Raw genomic sequence first — 16,942 nt, 5'->3', positions numbered from 1 at the left:
GCCGCATGGCACGGCTCTGGGGACCGCCCTTCACAGGGACCAACAGCAGAGATGCACCTGCAGGGCTGCTCGTGGCCGCCCTGGACAAGGGGTGAAACGCATTCAGCTCTGCGCCCTCAGGACCCGAGTCACGGTGGGCGCCAGGCCAATATCTGTGGCCACAGGAATGGCTGCAAAGGGAAGGGAGGGAGGTCCTGGTTCTGGTGACCGAAGATTCCTGATGTTGTGTGATTTAAAACCAAGCTTCCCCCCATATATCCAATTACACTGAATATCATAAAAGTAGAGTCTGGGCTTGCAGAGAGGATTTTAGAAGCTCTTGGGCTATACTTTTTATCTCCAGCTGTTCTATTTCCTTTATCCGCTCTCCTGTCACGGATCAGAGGGGACCCTCTTTAAGTCTGGATTTATGCATCCACGCTGGGGGTGGAGATTAGTCCCTGGCACGCTCACGTGCGCTCACATGCATTCTCTCAGCCAGGACTGAACAGAGCCCTCCTGGCGCAGGAGCAAAAGGCGCTGGTGCCAGGAGGTAAAGCAGGATGAGGTGCTGCACACCTGCCAGGGACACACTCCTCCGTGCACTCCCGGCCTGAAATGCACGGTGGATTTCGTGGCCCTGGATATGCTCAGACTGGGCAAGGCAGTGCTGAGTCAGCAGATGCTCCCACCCTGGGGCCCCTCACGAGGACCAGCACCCTGCGGTCATCCCTCAAAGTCTCTGCAGTGGTGCAGGTGGCTGAGAAATAGGTAAAGGGGGCCTCTATACCACTCCATCTTGGGGACCTGGGGGACAGGGATGAGAAGGGGACGTGGAAAGGGCTCCCAGGGGTGGTTCATGGGGACCAAGCTGGGGGTAGGACCTGGGGCTGAACTGGCCGCACAGAGTCTGCCTGGGTGCATGATGGTGGCCACAGGGGGCATGGCTTCCCATGCAGGACCCACCTGCAGGCACAGCCTTGGGGGCTGGTCTGAGCACCGTCCCGATAAAGAGTTTTAGAGTCAAGTCTTCTGTCACGAATACTCAATAAGGAACTGAAGTGCAACTCTTTTTTTTTTTTGTGGTACGCGGGCCTCTCACCGTTGTGGCCTCTCCTGTTGCGGAGCACAGGCTCCGGACGCGCAGGCTCAGCGACCATGGCTCACAGGCCCGGCCGCTCTGCGGCATGTGGGATCTTCCCGGACCGGGGCACGAACCCGTGTCCCCTGCATCGGCAGGCGGACTCTCAACCACTGCGCCACCAGGGAAGCCCCTGAAGTGCAACTCTGAGATGTGTTTAGTACAATGCCTCAGCACAAGGAGAGAACTCTTTTGTGTCATAACCTGAAATCAGATATTCAACCTTATCTGGTTTACAGCAGACACATGGCTGCCTGGAAAGTCATTGCTATTACAGTCAATCGGCATCTACACATCCTCCCAGGACTTCGTGGTGTGAGACGGTCCCCCTGCCACATCTTTGGTCTCAGGGTCTTCCAGCGTAGAACACTCCCCCTCCCTCTTTCTTGTCTATGTCAGTGTCTTGTATACTCTTCAAAGTCCAGCTTATGATTTGCCTACTCTGGTTTACACTCATCTGTCCCTTTTTAAAACACTTCCAAAATGGTTCTTAGAGTTTACACTCATTTATATTCATTTAATGTTTTAAGAGTTTCTTGTGTCTTTTCCTCAAGGACCTACAAAGTCGTTGCAGGCAAAGATCACGCATCTTGACTTTCTCGCATCCCTTAGCAGACTCTCGGGGGCTGGGTACAGGATAGGTGTGTAATGAACATCATTTGATGGATGTACGGGACCGACATGGTCTCTAACTCTAAATAAATAACATGGATTTTGCACATTGACACTGGAGCAGACAGTCCTTTGCCCATAGCATATGCTCTTTTTAAAGTAAAAAAAATAAAAAATTTATAAAGCCACTCTATGGAAAAATGCCATTGGAAGATGGGAATTAACCTTGTATATAAAAGAGAGCTTGGGGCCAAGAAAACACTGAGATTTCCATCTAATCCACTGAGAAGCCACCACTTGGCTAAGATCAGTAAGGGTCTTAGATAAGTCACATTTTCTATGTGTCTCTGTTTCTACATCTAATACAGTGAAAGCCTGTAAACCACGTTACCAGAGTTTTCATGACCAGGATCTCTGCCCCTTTTAATGTGCTCCCTTTCCTTCCACTTACAATGGGCCCCATGTTTTGAAAGTTTTCATTTTTTCTACTAAACGGTAACTGTAAGCACATTAGACGTTTCCCCTCATCTTGATTAGTCATAGCCCAATAGAAACAATGAGATGTTCTCATGGGCATCAAGTGACCAGAGTAAACCACTATACAAAGTTGCTAGAATTCCTCCCAAAAGGAAAAGCACTTTTTAATTAGCTTTTACAGTTACGTCTCCAGGTCTTGAATGATATTTACTTTGGCTTTCTGAAATTCTGAAATGAGTCCACTGACCGCTCTTTCTTCTGGTTAGCCTGTCCAGTATTCAGGACCCTGGACTAGGAAGTTTTGAAGGGGATGGTCTCTGAACTGCCTTTCCACTGTGGATTTCCATGGCTTTATGGTTTTAGTTAATGGACAGTGTCATTAAATCCATTTGACCATTGACTTATTCTTGGAGACATGTTTCCAATAACTTGAAAACATGTCATCTGGACTTAAAGAACAAAAAATGCTGGTATTGGTCAGTGCTAATCTGGTGATAACAAAGCTGCACATAAAGTTTGTTCTCTGTGTCAACCTTAGACAGATTAACTGGAATTTGAATCTGAACCATAACATCTGATTGACAAAGGGAGGTGGAAAGAGAGATGCAAATTTCTTCATATACACGCTGCACACAACTCAAACCTTGGAGAGATTTACCTGAGGTTTTCAGAACTGAATTCCGACTCCAGAAATCGTAGAAACTGGTCCCGCCCCACCTGGTCCTTCAATATCTCGTCGAAAGAGAAGCCCCATCTCTTTACTCGCTGCTGGCTGGGCTCTTTGCTTTGGGAGGGGGAAACAAAGGTTTAAAAGATGATCAATACCAGGCAAAAACCTGTCATATTCTCTACAGCAACTCAAATTTATTTTGCTGCCACGGGCCAAAGGGAAATGTCTCATATTTAAGTGACAGATTCCATAAAACCTGCACAAATCCCAAATGCAGACTTTTGTACACCAGCACTAGCCAACAGTAAAAAGTCTCTTTAAAGAAGGTATTTGAAGGGGGCCACATTTAAGTGAGGGTCACCAGGATGCCCGCCAGGTGGCTGCTCTATAGGAACTACAACCCCACTGACTCGGCTTCCCTGGGCCACTCCTGTCAGTTATAAGTCCAACTCTTAAGGCCATCATTATTTTCACTTAAAAAAAAATAAAGAGGATGCCTTGTGAATCCGACCTTTCATCAAAGATGTAGCCCTCCCCCCGCCCCTTCCTCAATCCACAGGGGAAAAACAGAGTCCAGTTTAGATCCAAGTGATATACAGCCGGTCAGAAATGCATCCACTCATCCAGGATAAACCTTATTCAGTTGTTTAGAAGCAGAATGCTGCATTCATTCACTGATTTAACCACCACCCGCACAGTGTTTATGATGGCCTAGGCGTTGTTCCCAGCACGTCACATCTGTTAATTCACTGAGTCCTTGAAACTACTTTGAAAAATGTACTAGTATTGTCCCCATTTTGCAGATAGGAAACTGAGGCCTAGTGACCATTTGCCCAAAGACACACTAGGAAGGGATATGGACTGGAGACTCTAGGTCAGACAGTGTGGCTCCAGAGTGCAGCTCTTAGCTCTGCTGTGCTGCCTCACATCCATGGGACCCTCTCCAAACCAAAGCATGGGGGAGAGGGGGATGGGGAATTGGTCTTATTCATTTTGTGTTGGAAGATGAGAATATTTCCTTCAGCTTCTGTCCTTTCCATTTACAGTTCACTTGCTGTATTTATTCCTCTGACTCCTTCTAGCAGCAATAGGGTGCTAGTTCACAAGCTACACACTGCCATCTCCTACTCAAGCGGTGGTCTGTGGACCAGCAGTGGAATCTCAGGCCCCACCTCAGACACGTGGAATTGGAATCCACAGCTTAACAAGATCCCTGGGTGATTTAAGTGCACATTAAACTCTGAGAAGCACTGGCCTAGCAATATTTATTTCCCCTCTTTTTTTGATAGTCATTGATAAATTGATGTTTAATTTATGTCCAAAAAGAAGAAGAGGTTTACAAGAATACAATTACTAAAACAAAACAATAACAAAAAAGCAAAACTCTTAAATATAATAATAAGAACAAGTGATGACAAGTCATGGTAGGGGATGATTATTATACCAGAAAATCTAGGCTAGGGAAACTGCTGCAAGTGAACAAAAAAATTATTAGAGCTTCCTTGGAGCCAAGACAAAAAGAGATTTGAATGGATTACATAACTCTCAACATTTGAAAGAGCTAGCTTATAAGTTTGTCAGTAAAGACAACTTTTGCTCTAGTATTGAATTATAAGAGGAATTATCTCACAAGTCTTTACATAAGAGGCACTGAATCACAATAAATGATGTTTTTGATACTTTTCTTACAACAAAAAGTGCAGGAAACTTTTACATACAGCTACTTTCAACAAAAGCCAGAAGCATAATTTTAAATTCTAGGGTGTGGTGAAGTTATTTTTATGGAGAGCCAAATAATGAAGTACATAGTTTCATTGTCATCTGGCTTGATACAAGAAAATTATAGAAACTGGAGGAGAAAATAGCATGAATATTCCGTTCATTTTCAATGGTCTCACTCAGGCTTTTTGCAGGAGCTCAACAGTAGCTGTCTCTCCACTCCCCACATCCAAACTTGGGTTATTCTCCCAATGCAGCTCTGTTGCCAAGGACAGAAGGTGGAGATAGAAAGTGTGTAGGTGTGGAATGAAAGCTAGCCACATTGGTTCGCAAAGGCTCCTGCCCACCGGGCTCAGAATCACTGCACAGTAGCGTCAACAAATGATGCAAAGAAGGTACATTTCATCTGCAAACACTAGCGCTGTGAGCGCTGCTCTGTAGTGTAGGGTGCAGTGATCACATCCAAGTATTCCCCCTCTTTGTAAAAATGGACACAAACGTCTTATTATCTCTAACAGACATTAAGTGAATAAAATGATATTTCTTTGGGTTATGGAGTTGATATATTCTCAATATTTATCTCAGGAAACTACACTTAGTAAAAGAGAGGAAGAGAGCACGTGTGTGGAAAGGTTTGGAAAACAAATAGCTCTAGACCAGTGCTACCTGATAGAACTTTCTGCGATGATGGAAGGATTCCATATCTGTGCTCCAGTGTAGTAGCCACCAGCCACATGTGGCTATTGAGTCCTTGAAATGTGGCTAGTGTGACTGAGGAACTGAATTTTAAATTTTACTTAATTTTAAATAATTACAGCTTAAATTTAAGGGGCTACATGTGGCTAGTGGCTACTGTATTGGAAATCACAGTTCTGGAATGAAGTGATTCAAACCCATTTCTTCTATTTCTGCACCGCTTGGTGTAATCATTCTCTGCAGGATCTTCTAATTCTGGGGCTTGTCCTTGGGGCTTGGGGAGGCACTTGTGATCTCTAGGGATAGCTCAATAGGGTGACAGTGGAAGACTAAGCCTACCAGGTCAAACAATGGGGAATTCCATGAAAGATCTCTTCCAAAGTGCCAGGCTGGGCCTTCTGCAATGAGCCAAGAAGACAGATTCTGAATTCTCTCAAACCCAAGCCACAGAACCAATCAAATTCAATAGCTTTCCAGGGCACAAAAAAATGCCTTTAATAGAGAAATCCCCCCTGGGGTTGAGGCTAGCAGCAAATATAGGACCCAGAGAGTTGCAGGAAAGCATCTCTTTCTGCCAGTGTCATGCTGTGACCTGGAATGGGCTCAACTATCTGCTCTTTGCCACCAAGGTTGCAGGGCTCTGCAGGGATGGTGCTGGTGGCAGCTGCACCCCAATCAAAGGCTGTGCCCAGAGAGCCAGGTGTGGAAAGTTGTTTGGTCACTGCAGTGACTGCCTTATGGACACACACCTACCACTAGTGTCACCACTTTCTGGTACCCAAGCAGTGAGACTGCATTCATCCTGCCAGGTTCCTTGGTGGTGGCAGGAGTGGGATAAGGGCCATTTTGAGGGTAAGCCAGAAAGCTTGGGGTGTCACAGTAGAGGCAGCATCGGAGGCCTAGGACAGAGGTCGGGATATCCAGAAAGCTGCAAGCTCAGCCTTCAGCAGAAACAAGGAGGTCTGGAGAAATAGGATACCCTGGTGTGGTAGTTTCCTAGGGTGACCACAACGAAGAACCAACAAACTGGGTGGCTTAAAATAGAAATTTATTCTCTCACAGTTCTGGAGGCTAGAAATCTGAAATCAAGGTGTTAACTGGGCCGCTCTCTCTCTGAAGGCTCTAGGGGAGAATATGTTCCATGCCTTCCTCTTAGCTTCTGATGTTGCCAGCAAGCCTTGGCATTCCTTGGCTTGCTCATACATTACTCCAATCTCTGCCTCCGTTATCACATGGTGTTCTCCCTCTGTATCTGTATTAGACATTTACTCTGTGTGTGCCTGTGTCTCTGTTTTCTCTTTTTATAAAGACATCAGTCATATGGATTAAGAGCTTACTGTACCCGAGGACGACCTCCTCATCTTAACTAATTGCATCTTTAATGGTCCTGTTTCCAAATAAAGTCACATGCTGAGATTCTGAATTTTTAGGTGACATTATTCAAACTAGTACACCTGGGTTCCTTCAATTATCCATTATTCACAATCCTATTTCTGTATCTGGACACTTCACATCTGCTCCGTTTCTTCTAGGACATCTGGTCATTGGGATCTATTCTATTAAAAGCTTCTAGGATACAACTTTTCTATATTTGTCTTTCTTGTATCACTTGATTATTTCCAAGCATCATCCCTTTTAAGGTTTAAGATCAGATTTAAACATATTACTACCACGGAATGGTCTCTGTGGTTATAAAATAATTCTGAAAAGTAAAATATCTCTGAACATCCATCCCCAGGTGACCGGGTCAATAATTTTCCCTTGGCCCAACTCAAACAAATAATCCATGGAACTCACAGCTCCTTTATTTCCATCCATTGTGTAGAAAGGCTTCCTTATGACATATTTCTAATTATGGTTTTATAGCATCATTTAGCTTCTTAAGGGTTTATGTCATTGTCTCTCCAGCTATCTTGTGAGCTCTCTGAGGGCAGAGATCACATATCATGTGTCTTTGTATTCATCATAGTGCTTTTCACACAGCAAGTATTTAACCCTAAGAGGAAATCAGTAAGATGTGTATAGTGATGTGGATGATGTGTCCTTACACTGACAGTATTTTCTAATCGCTAGCTGGATGCCTTTTTCTAACTCTAATTTCTCTTCTGTGTCCATTGATCCTCACCAAATTCTGCCTCCAAGTGAGTGGCCCAAACCAACATATAGCAAAGACAGGTGGCTCTCCAAGGGAGTCTGTCATTCCAGCTGATCTCCCAACTAGAGCATGGAGGAAATCTCCCAAACTGAGAACAAGAGAGCCAGATTCACAAGAAGCAGCCATCTACAAAAACACTCAGCTATCTTCAAAAGATATTTGAGTTATCAGAAAAACTATGATACAAGGGATTGTTCCTTAAAGAGTAAATACCCATTGACCCCATCTCAGGACCAGGGCTGTTGAAGGAACAATCGCAATTTTATTTAATGCCCCAAGAAAACCTGAGGGTCCTAAATACTTCAATGGGGAGTGGTCTTATTATTTGTTGCTGTGTAACAAACCATCTTTAAACTCAGTGGCTTAAAACAACAATTTATTCCTCTCTCTCAGTATCCCATGGGTTGACTGGGCTCAGCTGGGTGGTTCTCACTTGGGGGTCTCTCAAGAGGTTGTAGTTGGATGGCAGCTGGGGTGGTGTCATTTGAAGGCTGGACTGGGTTGGACATCCACAATGGCTCATCACATGGCAGATGATTCTGGGTTTTGGCCAGGAGCTCAGCTGAGGCTGTCAACCTCATGGTCTCCCTAGTGGTTTGGGTTTCTCACGGCTTGGCCAACAGGTTCTAAGAAGGAGTGTCTTAAAAGCAAATGTCTCAAATGACCAAGGCCTGCATTATGACCATTTTCTCAGAATGTTATTTCTGCCATACTCTGTTGGTTAAATAAGGCACCAAGGCCAGCCCAGATAAAAAGAGCAGGAGGTGTCCCATCCTGATGTAAGCGGCAGCCCAGGCATACAAAGAGAGAAGGCACCGATGGGGCCATATTCGGAGACTGACTGCCACAGCGAAGGAACTTGACTAATATCTTGGATGAACAGTTCTATCAAACTTGCTGGGCAAGGGCAGCTCAGGCACGGTCTCTGCCTCTCAGCAGGTCAGGCTAGTTGGGAGTGGATGCCTTTGGCCAAGCAGGATGGGCCGGCTTCCTTGTAGCTCTTTGCTCATGCACCTTTGCCCAGCATAGAGAGAAAGCCAAACGTATATCATGTGGTGAGAGCAAATCATGAACCACAGTCCTGCAGGCAATGCCAGGTTCTTGTTAGATCCACTATCTGGCTGATGGCATATTCAGGAATACTTCCCAGAGACACTCTCCTGGTGGTGTTTAGACTACAGAGCTCTCTCCAACTGAGATCTGGCAATTTGGGGCTTATTTTCCCTCAGTGACGAGCCCTGGCAATCACTACTTTCTTTATCAAACCTTGACTTCTCAGAATTTCCATTAGGTAGACTTGAGGCACATCCTTTAAAAGGGCAGCCTTGTATTGCCCTCTGAACATGCCCTTTCTCATTGTTGGATTTCTAGACCTAAAAGTTTGTCTGAGAAGGAGACAGGATTAAAGCACAGTTTTCTATTATTTATGCTACGAGGTGCATCACCCTGCCAATTATTCTGTTAAACCCCGTCACCGTCTTCCACTGGGTTGTCTGAAACCTCCACAAGGCAGAGACAGCACATTCATCTCTGTGGAATCCAGACATTCTCTGCGATGCCCTCCGCCTTGGACATTGTAAAGAGTCTGTACCCATTCGCTCATGCCCAGTAGAAATCACAGCCCACCTCAGATGAACACAAAGTCCCAAGGGACTCCTGCTCTCTCCCATGCTGCCTTGACTCTTCCACACACCTTCACCCATCTTCACCAAAAACCTCCTTCACACAGTGTTTGGGAGGGTAGAGCCTTTACTGAAATTGGAGGGTCCTGAGAAGGGGGTACACATTGCCCCATCCAGCTGTAGGCAATTTAAAAAAATCACATACTCGGTATTCCTATTTTGAAAAGTCCTTGGACATCTCAGCACTAGGGGGTTTCCTGGCCCTGCACAGAGGCCTGGTCTCTCCCGTCACTCTGCTCCTCTTTCCACCTTCACTTTTCACTGCCCTGAGGGATGAAAAGTACCTTCATCTCATTTTCTTATGGGGCACAACCTCTCCACCTGTTGTTGAGTCTCTGCCCACACCCCTGCCCTCAGGGCCTGACTCTATGTCCCAAGCGACAATAATGTCCTTTGCCAAATGAGGAGGAATCCTGAGGCCGGGAGGTAAGATAGCACGTTTATTCACCTCGCTACATTAGTATCTTGAGAGACCTTCTTGCTCAGAAGGCAGCACATAGTAGGTTCACAATACTATTTATTGAATTAAACTGAAACTGAGAAAAAATAACCTTTGATTATTTTACCGGTCATGTTCAGCCTTTCTTTCACGGACAAAGGCTGTTTCATCTTTAGGCTGAACCAGGATGTTGGCACTGATCCCCGACTCTGTGTCACCAAAGGCAGGTACCCAACCACCGCCAGCAACTGACTGGGTGGGAATGTCCTACTGGAAGAAGAAACCAGGCCTCACAGCTTCTCTTCATTTTCACTTGTATCTAAATAACTTGACTCTGCTTGAAGGTAGACAGAACACTGCAGGTGTTAGGTCAGGTGTTATGATTAGAGTAGAAGCCTGAGCAGTAAGAACAGAGCCAGAGCCTAGTTGTGGGGGCAGCTCGTCTCTTGGGGACCAAGCTGATAGGCTGGGATAAACCAACAGGCCAGATGACTGCCATTTTCCCAAGCTATCACATGTTTTATTGCTGACTTTCAAGAAAGAAGGAGGAAATCCTAGTGTCATCATGGTGAATTCAATTCATGCACTTACCTCTCCTCCTTTCCCAAATACCAACGAAATGGCCAACAGAATGGTCACTTCTCCACCTATCCTCCATCCAACCTATACTTTTTGAGTACCTACTATGTGCCAGACAGGGGTCAAGGCACTAAAATAATTTTAAGTCTTATCTAGAAAGAGAACCAGGGGGAGGATGTGATATAGAGTGACTGGATGGATGGGGTGACCACTACAGATTGAGTGGTCATAGAAGACCTTCTTCTTCTTCTTCTTTTTTTACATATACATGTATCTATTCTTCTACAAATTCTTTTTCCATTTAGGAGAAGACCTTTCTGAGGAAGGGACACCAATGCTGAGTGAGACTTGAATGAGAAGAGAAGTCAGCTGTGTGAGGGTCTGCAGAAGTGGTCCAGGAAGAGGGAACAGGCAAGAGCCTGGAGTTCCATGAAATACTAAAAAACAAGACAAAACATAGTGTGTAGAGGCAAAGAAATTTCCTACCAGCAGATGACAAACGTTGAGGAATTTCGTGAAGGTATGAAGCAGTTGGACTCACTGAACTGGTGACAAAGCTGATTGAGAGCCACCTATGCTTCTAGTGGGGCCATCTGGGAATAAAGTAACTTAGTGTCCCCAGCATAAGTCTGAGAAAACCCCAAGCCCTGAGCAGCAGGACCGGAAGTAGAGGCAGTTGGTGGGCACTGAACAGGGTACATAGGGAATAAACTCAGAAATATGGGACACAGGCTCCCTGGGGCAGAGAGGGTCTCCTAAGTAAAGGGGGGATGTTTTCTGGCCAGCTTCTCATGTGGGCAATAAAGCCAGAGGGTGGTGCCTCTGTAACCTAGGGGTGGAACAGCAAATATGGATGGGAAAAACATCTCAGCAAGGCAGGGAGACTTCTAAATATGCTGAGGTTTTCCCCTACTTCTCATAGGTTTCTGCAGATCTATCTGGGTGTCCCTAAGATCCCTCAGCAGAAGGGAGAAGAGTGGCCTTCTTGGGAAGCACCATGGAGAGGAAACTGAAGAACTTCAGAAACCCAATCAGGGCCTGAAACACAGCAGCACACTCGGCTGCAGGGACATTGGGCTAAGGAAAGCTGGGGCTCGACCACCCACGGACCCCCGCAGCCACCCATCCCACTTCCAGAGAGGATCTAGTCTTTCAGTCTGTTCTTGGACCTTATGTCCAGGACCCAGAGGAGAACCCTGCCGATTTACCTGTGCCCGCCTCCCATTAATACACTCAGGTGAGGCCGTACAGCCACGTGACCAGAGGAAAGCCTGTCCCAGGTCAGGGGAACTCAGGAGGCACACCAGGATTTCTCAACCTGTGCTGTGCCTCAGAATCACTCAGAAGGCTTGCTAAAAATATAGGCACCCAGAACCACCCTGGGGTATCTGTATTTGAATGAGCACCTGCAGGTGATTCTGATGTACCCCGTGGTTTGAGGACCACCCACCCAAACAATTACTGAGGGAACCCTCATCAGCTACTGGTATAGTCCATCTGGACCAGGGCTGTACATTAGCATAAAATTAAGAAAAAAATGCCCCACTGCCAGAAATTCTGACTTAATTGACCTGGGGAGGGGACTGGATATTGGTATTTTTTAAAATAAGCTCTCCAGGTGGTTCTAATGTATGGCAAAAGTTGAAAGCCAAGACCTTCATTTATGAAAACCAGCAGTACCCCAAATTTCTGGGTATCTGAAAGGATTGATCTGCTCTGAACAGTGATTGGAGTAATGAGACAATGAACAGAAACAATGGTTCTCTGATCAATGATACCCTGTGAAATAGATTAAGTGGTAGAAATAGAGGTAAGATATGAAAAAAGATCTGTATCCCATCCTCAGGGCGATTCAAGAGGATAAACATCACTAGAACAGAGCAGGCTACTAAAAACAAGTAGTCCAAGAAATATTACAGATTCTTGGAAATAAAAAGCACGGTTGTCAACCACTCTTCTCAACACTTTGTAGGAAAAGAAAAACTCATTAAAGTATAAAATCACAGAATGGACACCATTGAAACTGGTGACTCTGAAGAGTAATTCAAGGAATTCTATCCTTGAATATAGAATAAAAAGACTAAGAGATGGAAAAATAGTAGAGAAAAGAGATAGGGCTGCTACACCCCACATGACCAGAATTCCTACAAAAGGATTTCCTGAAAAGAGAGGGTAGAATGGAGGAAAGTGTAGGAATAATTGAAAGAAAGGAAGGAAGGATGGAAGGAAGGAAGGAAGGAAGGGGACCCAAGTTATAGAAAGATTTAAGTTCTTGGATCCGATCAAAGGGACTACCGAGGCCATGTCAGAAATATTAGAAAGAAGATACCCATCTACATACTATTTTCTTTTAATGTTGATTGAGAAATATGTCTCAAAGTGTTAGTTTCAAATATATCAGATTGGGACTTCCCTGGTGGCGTAGTGGTTAAGAATCCGCCTGCCAATGCAGGGGACATGGGTTCGATTCCTGGTCCGGGAAGATCGCACATGCTGCAGAGCAACTAAGCCCATGCACCACAACTACTGAGCCTGTGCTCTAGAGTCCGCATGCCACAACTACTGAAGCCTGTGCACCTAGAGCCCGTGCTCTGCCACAAGAGAAGCCACCGCAATGGGAGGCCCATGCACCGCAGTGAAGAGTAGCCCCCGGTCGCCACAACTAGAGAAAACCCACACACAGCAACGAACACCCAATGCAGCCAAAAATAATAAATTTTAAAAAAGTATATATATATATATATATATATATATATATATACATACATATATATATATATATATATATATATATATATATATATATATCAGGTTAACAAAGCTCTGGGGAAGAACGGGATTTGGAGGAGGTAAAGAAAAACTTCTAGTTTTCATTTTTTATACTTCATTATTATTTGCTTGAAGTAATGACATTTTAAAATAACCCCCTTAAAAGTATGACTAGACTAGAAACTAGAGTAACAAAAACTAATACAAAACTTGATTAATAAAGCAAAATTCAAGGAAGAGAAACAGAAACAAGAAGAAAAATTAGATTCAGAAAGCATAAACTATCAGGAAAAAGATTCACTATATGATCCAAGTAAATGTGACTGCTTTCTATCCCAAAGTCTAAGGCAAAACATACCACTAGAAAAATGGGCCAAAACCACAAAAACAGGCAAGCCACAAAAGAAAAATGAGTATCTAGTAATCATGAGAAAAGATTCTCAAGTATGTTAACAAAGAAATAAAAGTAAAATATTTTTATTTTCATCTGTCAGCTTTGCAAAGATGAAAAAACTTGATAATGCTTGGGTTGGTAAGGATGTGGGGAAATGGGCACTTTTAAGCTGAGGGCATGAAAAAAAGTTGTTATTGTTTTGCTCCAGGGGAATCTAGCCATATGAACTAAAATTAAAATACACATACCATTCTTAGCAGTTCCAACACTGGACATTTATCCTAAAGAAATAATTGGACTTATGTATAAGGATGTTCCTTGTATCACTGTTTATGTTAACAACAACAACAAAAGGTTATAACCTAAATATTTTTTTCCCCAAACAGTGACAAACTTTATCGTGGGGGGTTCCCACCTGGGATCCCAGCCTCTTAAATAAAAAGGTGCATAGAAAAAAAGGGATTTAGAAACCTTTGTACAATACCTACATCCTGGGCCCCAGGGCGAGAAGGGGGCAATTGCTGGGTGGGCTGCAGGGGTGGAGGCAGGGCCCTTGCCACCTGCATGCCCACATCTGCCCTGAGCATAAGGGTGAGGGAGAGATGCTCTGGGAGGGACGAGGGAGCTCCCAAGCTTGGGGCAAGATGGCTGCGGGCGAAGTGTTATGACCTGGGCATTAGTTAAATAAATTACACTACAATTATGTAAGTGGACGTGATGTAACTATTAAAAAGCATAGGCGGGGCTTCCCTGCTGGCGCAGTGGTTGAGAATCTGCCTACCAATGCAGGGGACTCGGGTTCGAGCCCTGGTCTGGGAAGATCCCACATGCCGCGGAGCAACTAGGCCCGTGCACCACAACTACTGAGCCTGCGCATCTGGAGCCTGTGCTCTGCAACAAGAGAGGCCGCGAGAGTGAGAGGCCTGCACACCGCGATGAGGAGTGGCCCCCACTTGCCACAACTAGAGAAAGCCCTCGCACAGAAACGAAGACCCAACACAGCCAAAAATAAATAAATAAATAAATAAATTTCTAAAAAAAAAAAAAAAAAAGCATAGGCGGATCTATACGTGTTTACCTGGAAAGATTGCCATGATATATTGTTAATTAATAAATTATGGGACAATGTATATGTAAAGGACCTATTTATCCAAAAGAATATGATATCGTATATACATATAGATCTAAAGGGATAGACAGTAAGTCAAAGGTTTTCACTCTTCCTTACTTCATGGTGCTCTTAATGTCTCACTAAGTTTTTCATGGAGCCCCTGGGCCAAAACAACAACAAAAACCTTAACAGTTTTTTTTTTTTTCTTAAAAAGTCAAAGAGCGTAATATGTATCTATGTCCTAAGAACTTAATGGCTATTTGAAATACATAAAAATTGAAAGAAAAAATAATACGTTTACTTCATTCCTAATGACCGCGTGTGTGCTGTGGAGTACTGCACATCTTCTCAAACTTTGGAATCAGACTGGACCCGCCCCCTCATTTCCTAGTCCATGTTGATTTTTGTCCAGTACTTGCTTTTTATCACAACAACTGCCCTGAAAACCCAGATTTGCAAAGATATGACATCACTGGAAGGAATGTAATGTGATCTAATGTTGAGAACGGTGAATGACCATAAGCTAATCGTCTATACAGTATCTGACATGGGTTGAACATCACTATGTTTCCCTCAAAGATTTAGAATGTCCCGTGGGAACCCTGTGAGTTCCCTGCAGCAGCCTAGAGTGCCCTGGAGCAGTTTGGGAATCATGGCATTCGACTATTACCAAAGGTTCCTTCTGGAAAATGAGATTGGGCTGGAGGGAGAAACAATTATCTTTGTTATGCCCATCTGGACAGTTTGAACTTTTTATAAGAAGCGTCTATGACTTCTATTACTTCTTATAAGGTTTTCCATTTTAAGAAAAGAAGCCAGAAAAAGAGCAAGAATGAAAGTGAATGAGAGAGATATAAAGAAATAAAGAACATATAATGAGGTGTCTCGCCGAGGGGCAGAGGGTACAAAGGCACACCACACTGGGTTTCCTTCTGTAATCGTGAACGTGGTCTAAGTCCCCCTGGGCTTCAGTTCCTCAGCTACTAAGTAAACACACTAGTTTCTCTCATCGGTAAGGAGCTATGGGATGGAACCATTGCTGCCTGCTATTCCAGAAGAGCAGAGTGATGAAAACCACAGCTCTGGAGCCCTCTGCCTGGGTTCTAATCCTAACTCTGCCACCTACTTGCTGTGTGACCTTGAGCAAGTTCACTAACTCCTCTGTGCTTCAGTTCCCCATCTGTTCAATTGTGAGAATAATAATGTTTACCTGTCGTGGGGATTCAGTGGAAGACACTTACTGTGTGGCCAGCACAGAGTAAGTGCTAGCTATTATCGTTGCTGCTGCTAATGTATAAGCCAAACTGACCCACAGATTCTTGCCCTCCAGCCATCGGAACTAGGAAATGTGAAGGACTGTCCCAGTTATCATAACATCTACAGGGTCATAGAGAGGTCAGAGGGAAGCCACAAAGGATCCATGTACAAAGCTATTAGGAGGTAGAAACCATGGGTAAGGAATCCAGTTGGGTGGTTACTTGAGGGGTTTCTGTTCTATTGATAAAAAGAGTCAAATTAAGATAGGGTGTAACATAATTTCACGATCTCATGCATTGCCCCCCGCACTCCCAAACATTAAAACATTTTTTTTTTTTACCTCATCTCTATGTCCCATAAAGCAATATCGTCACTGATCCAGGGATTGGACGGCTCAGCTGGCGTGACCAAAGGGTCATATTCCACATACTGTTCTGTGTAAGCAATTAAGCTGCAGGAGGGAAGCAGAGCCAAGAATGCCACTGATTTCCTACAAAAAGGTGTATTCTGCTTTACACAAACATTATATCGGTCTTCACATAATTCCAAGTTAAAGGGGAAACAATTTACCTTCACTGCCACTTCCAACAAATCCAACTGTTTTCATTTGTCCGAGTTCCCTTCTCATGATGAACATACTGTTTTCACATTATTGCAGTCATAGTATACATGTGCATTTAATATCTTTTTCCCACTTAACTCTTTCGCTGAACCTTGGTGCATCCTCCCCTGGTTATGCTAGCTTTACTGATACACTGGTCCAAGCCTGCCTATGTCTCATCCTCCCACATGCACTACAGATCTCAAGGCATCTGGGGCACACAAAGGATGCTACAGTTTTTCTAGGCTGCCAGTGCATCATTCTCAACTGGAGGACTTCTTTATTGTAAAGACTTTAAAATCCTGGCAGACCAAAAGGAGTTAACATATTATAAACATTTTTCCAAAAAGCAACTTAGTTTTTCTAGTTAAACAGCCACAGAATTTAAATAGCCACATAATCTTTTTAAACAAAATTTCAATTTTATCAAAATGCATGTAGATAGTTAAAACAATAAAATAGTACTAAATGATTTCTTTTACAAAAAAGCGATAGCAATGTTTTCTCCTATCCCTTCTCACAGAGGCACTTACTTTCAGTCCTTATTTCTTTTAGCATTTACCTGTATATTTCTAAATTATATGTTTTTATAGCTGCTCGATTATCAATTTTAGACAAGGATTAACTTTCTACTCACCAGTCCCCCCCACTCACTCCACCA

At 44.0% G+C, this 16,942-nt stretch overlaps 1 protein-coding gene across 1 annotated transcript in view; it reads right to left on the bottom strand.

The window, feature by feature from the left end:
• Positions 1-16,942, bottom strand: part of RGS6 (regulator of G protein signaling 6) — a 581,826-nt gene that overhangs the window by 51,179 nt on the left and 513,705 nt on the right. The window contains exons 13-14 of the mRNA XM_082617819.1: positions 16,021-16,131; positions 2,868-2,993 (exon numbers count right to left, since the gene is read on the bottom strand). Coding sequence (XP_082473945.1) covers positions 2,868-2,993; positions 16,021-16,131 — 237 coding nt within the window. The remainder of the gene's footprint in view (positions 1-2,867; positions 2,994-16,020; positions 16,132-16,942) is intronic.

The sequence above is a fragment of the Mesoplodon mirus genome (assembly GCF_964341445.2).
Source record: "Mesoplodon mirus genome assembly, chromosome: 4".
Taxonomy (NCBI): Eukaryota; Metazoa; Chordata; class Mammalia; order Artiodactyla; family Ziphiidae; genus Mesoplodon; species Mesoplodon mirus.
Note: the sequence above shows the minus strand (reverse complement) of the source record. Positions and strands in the feature narration are given on the sequence as shown.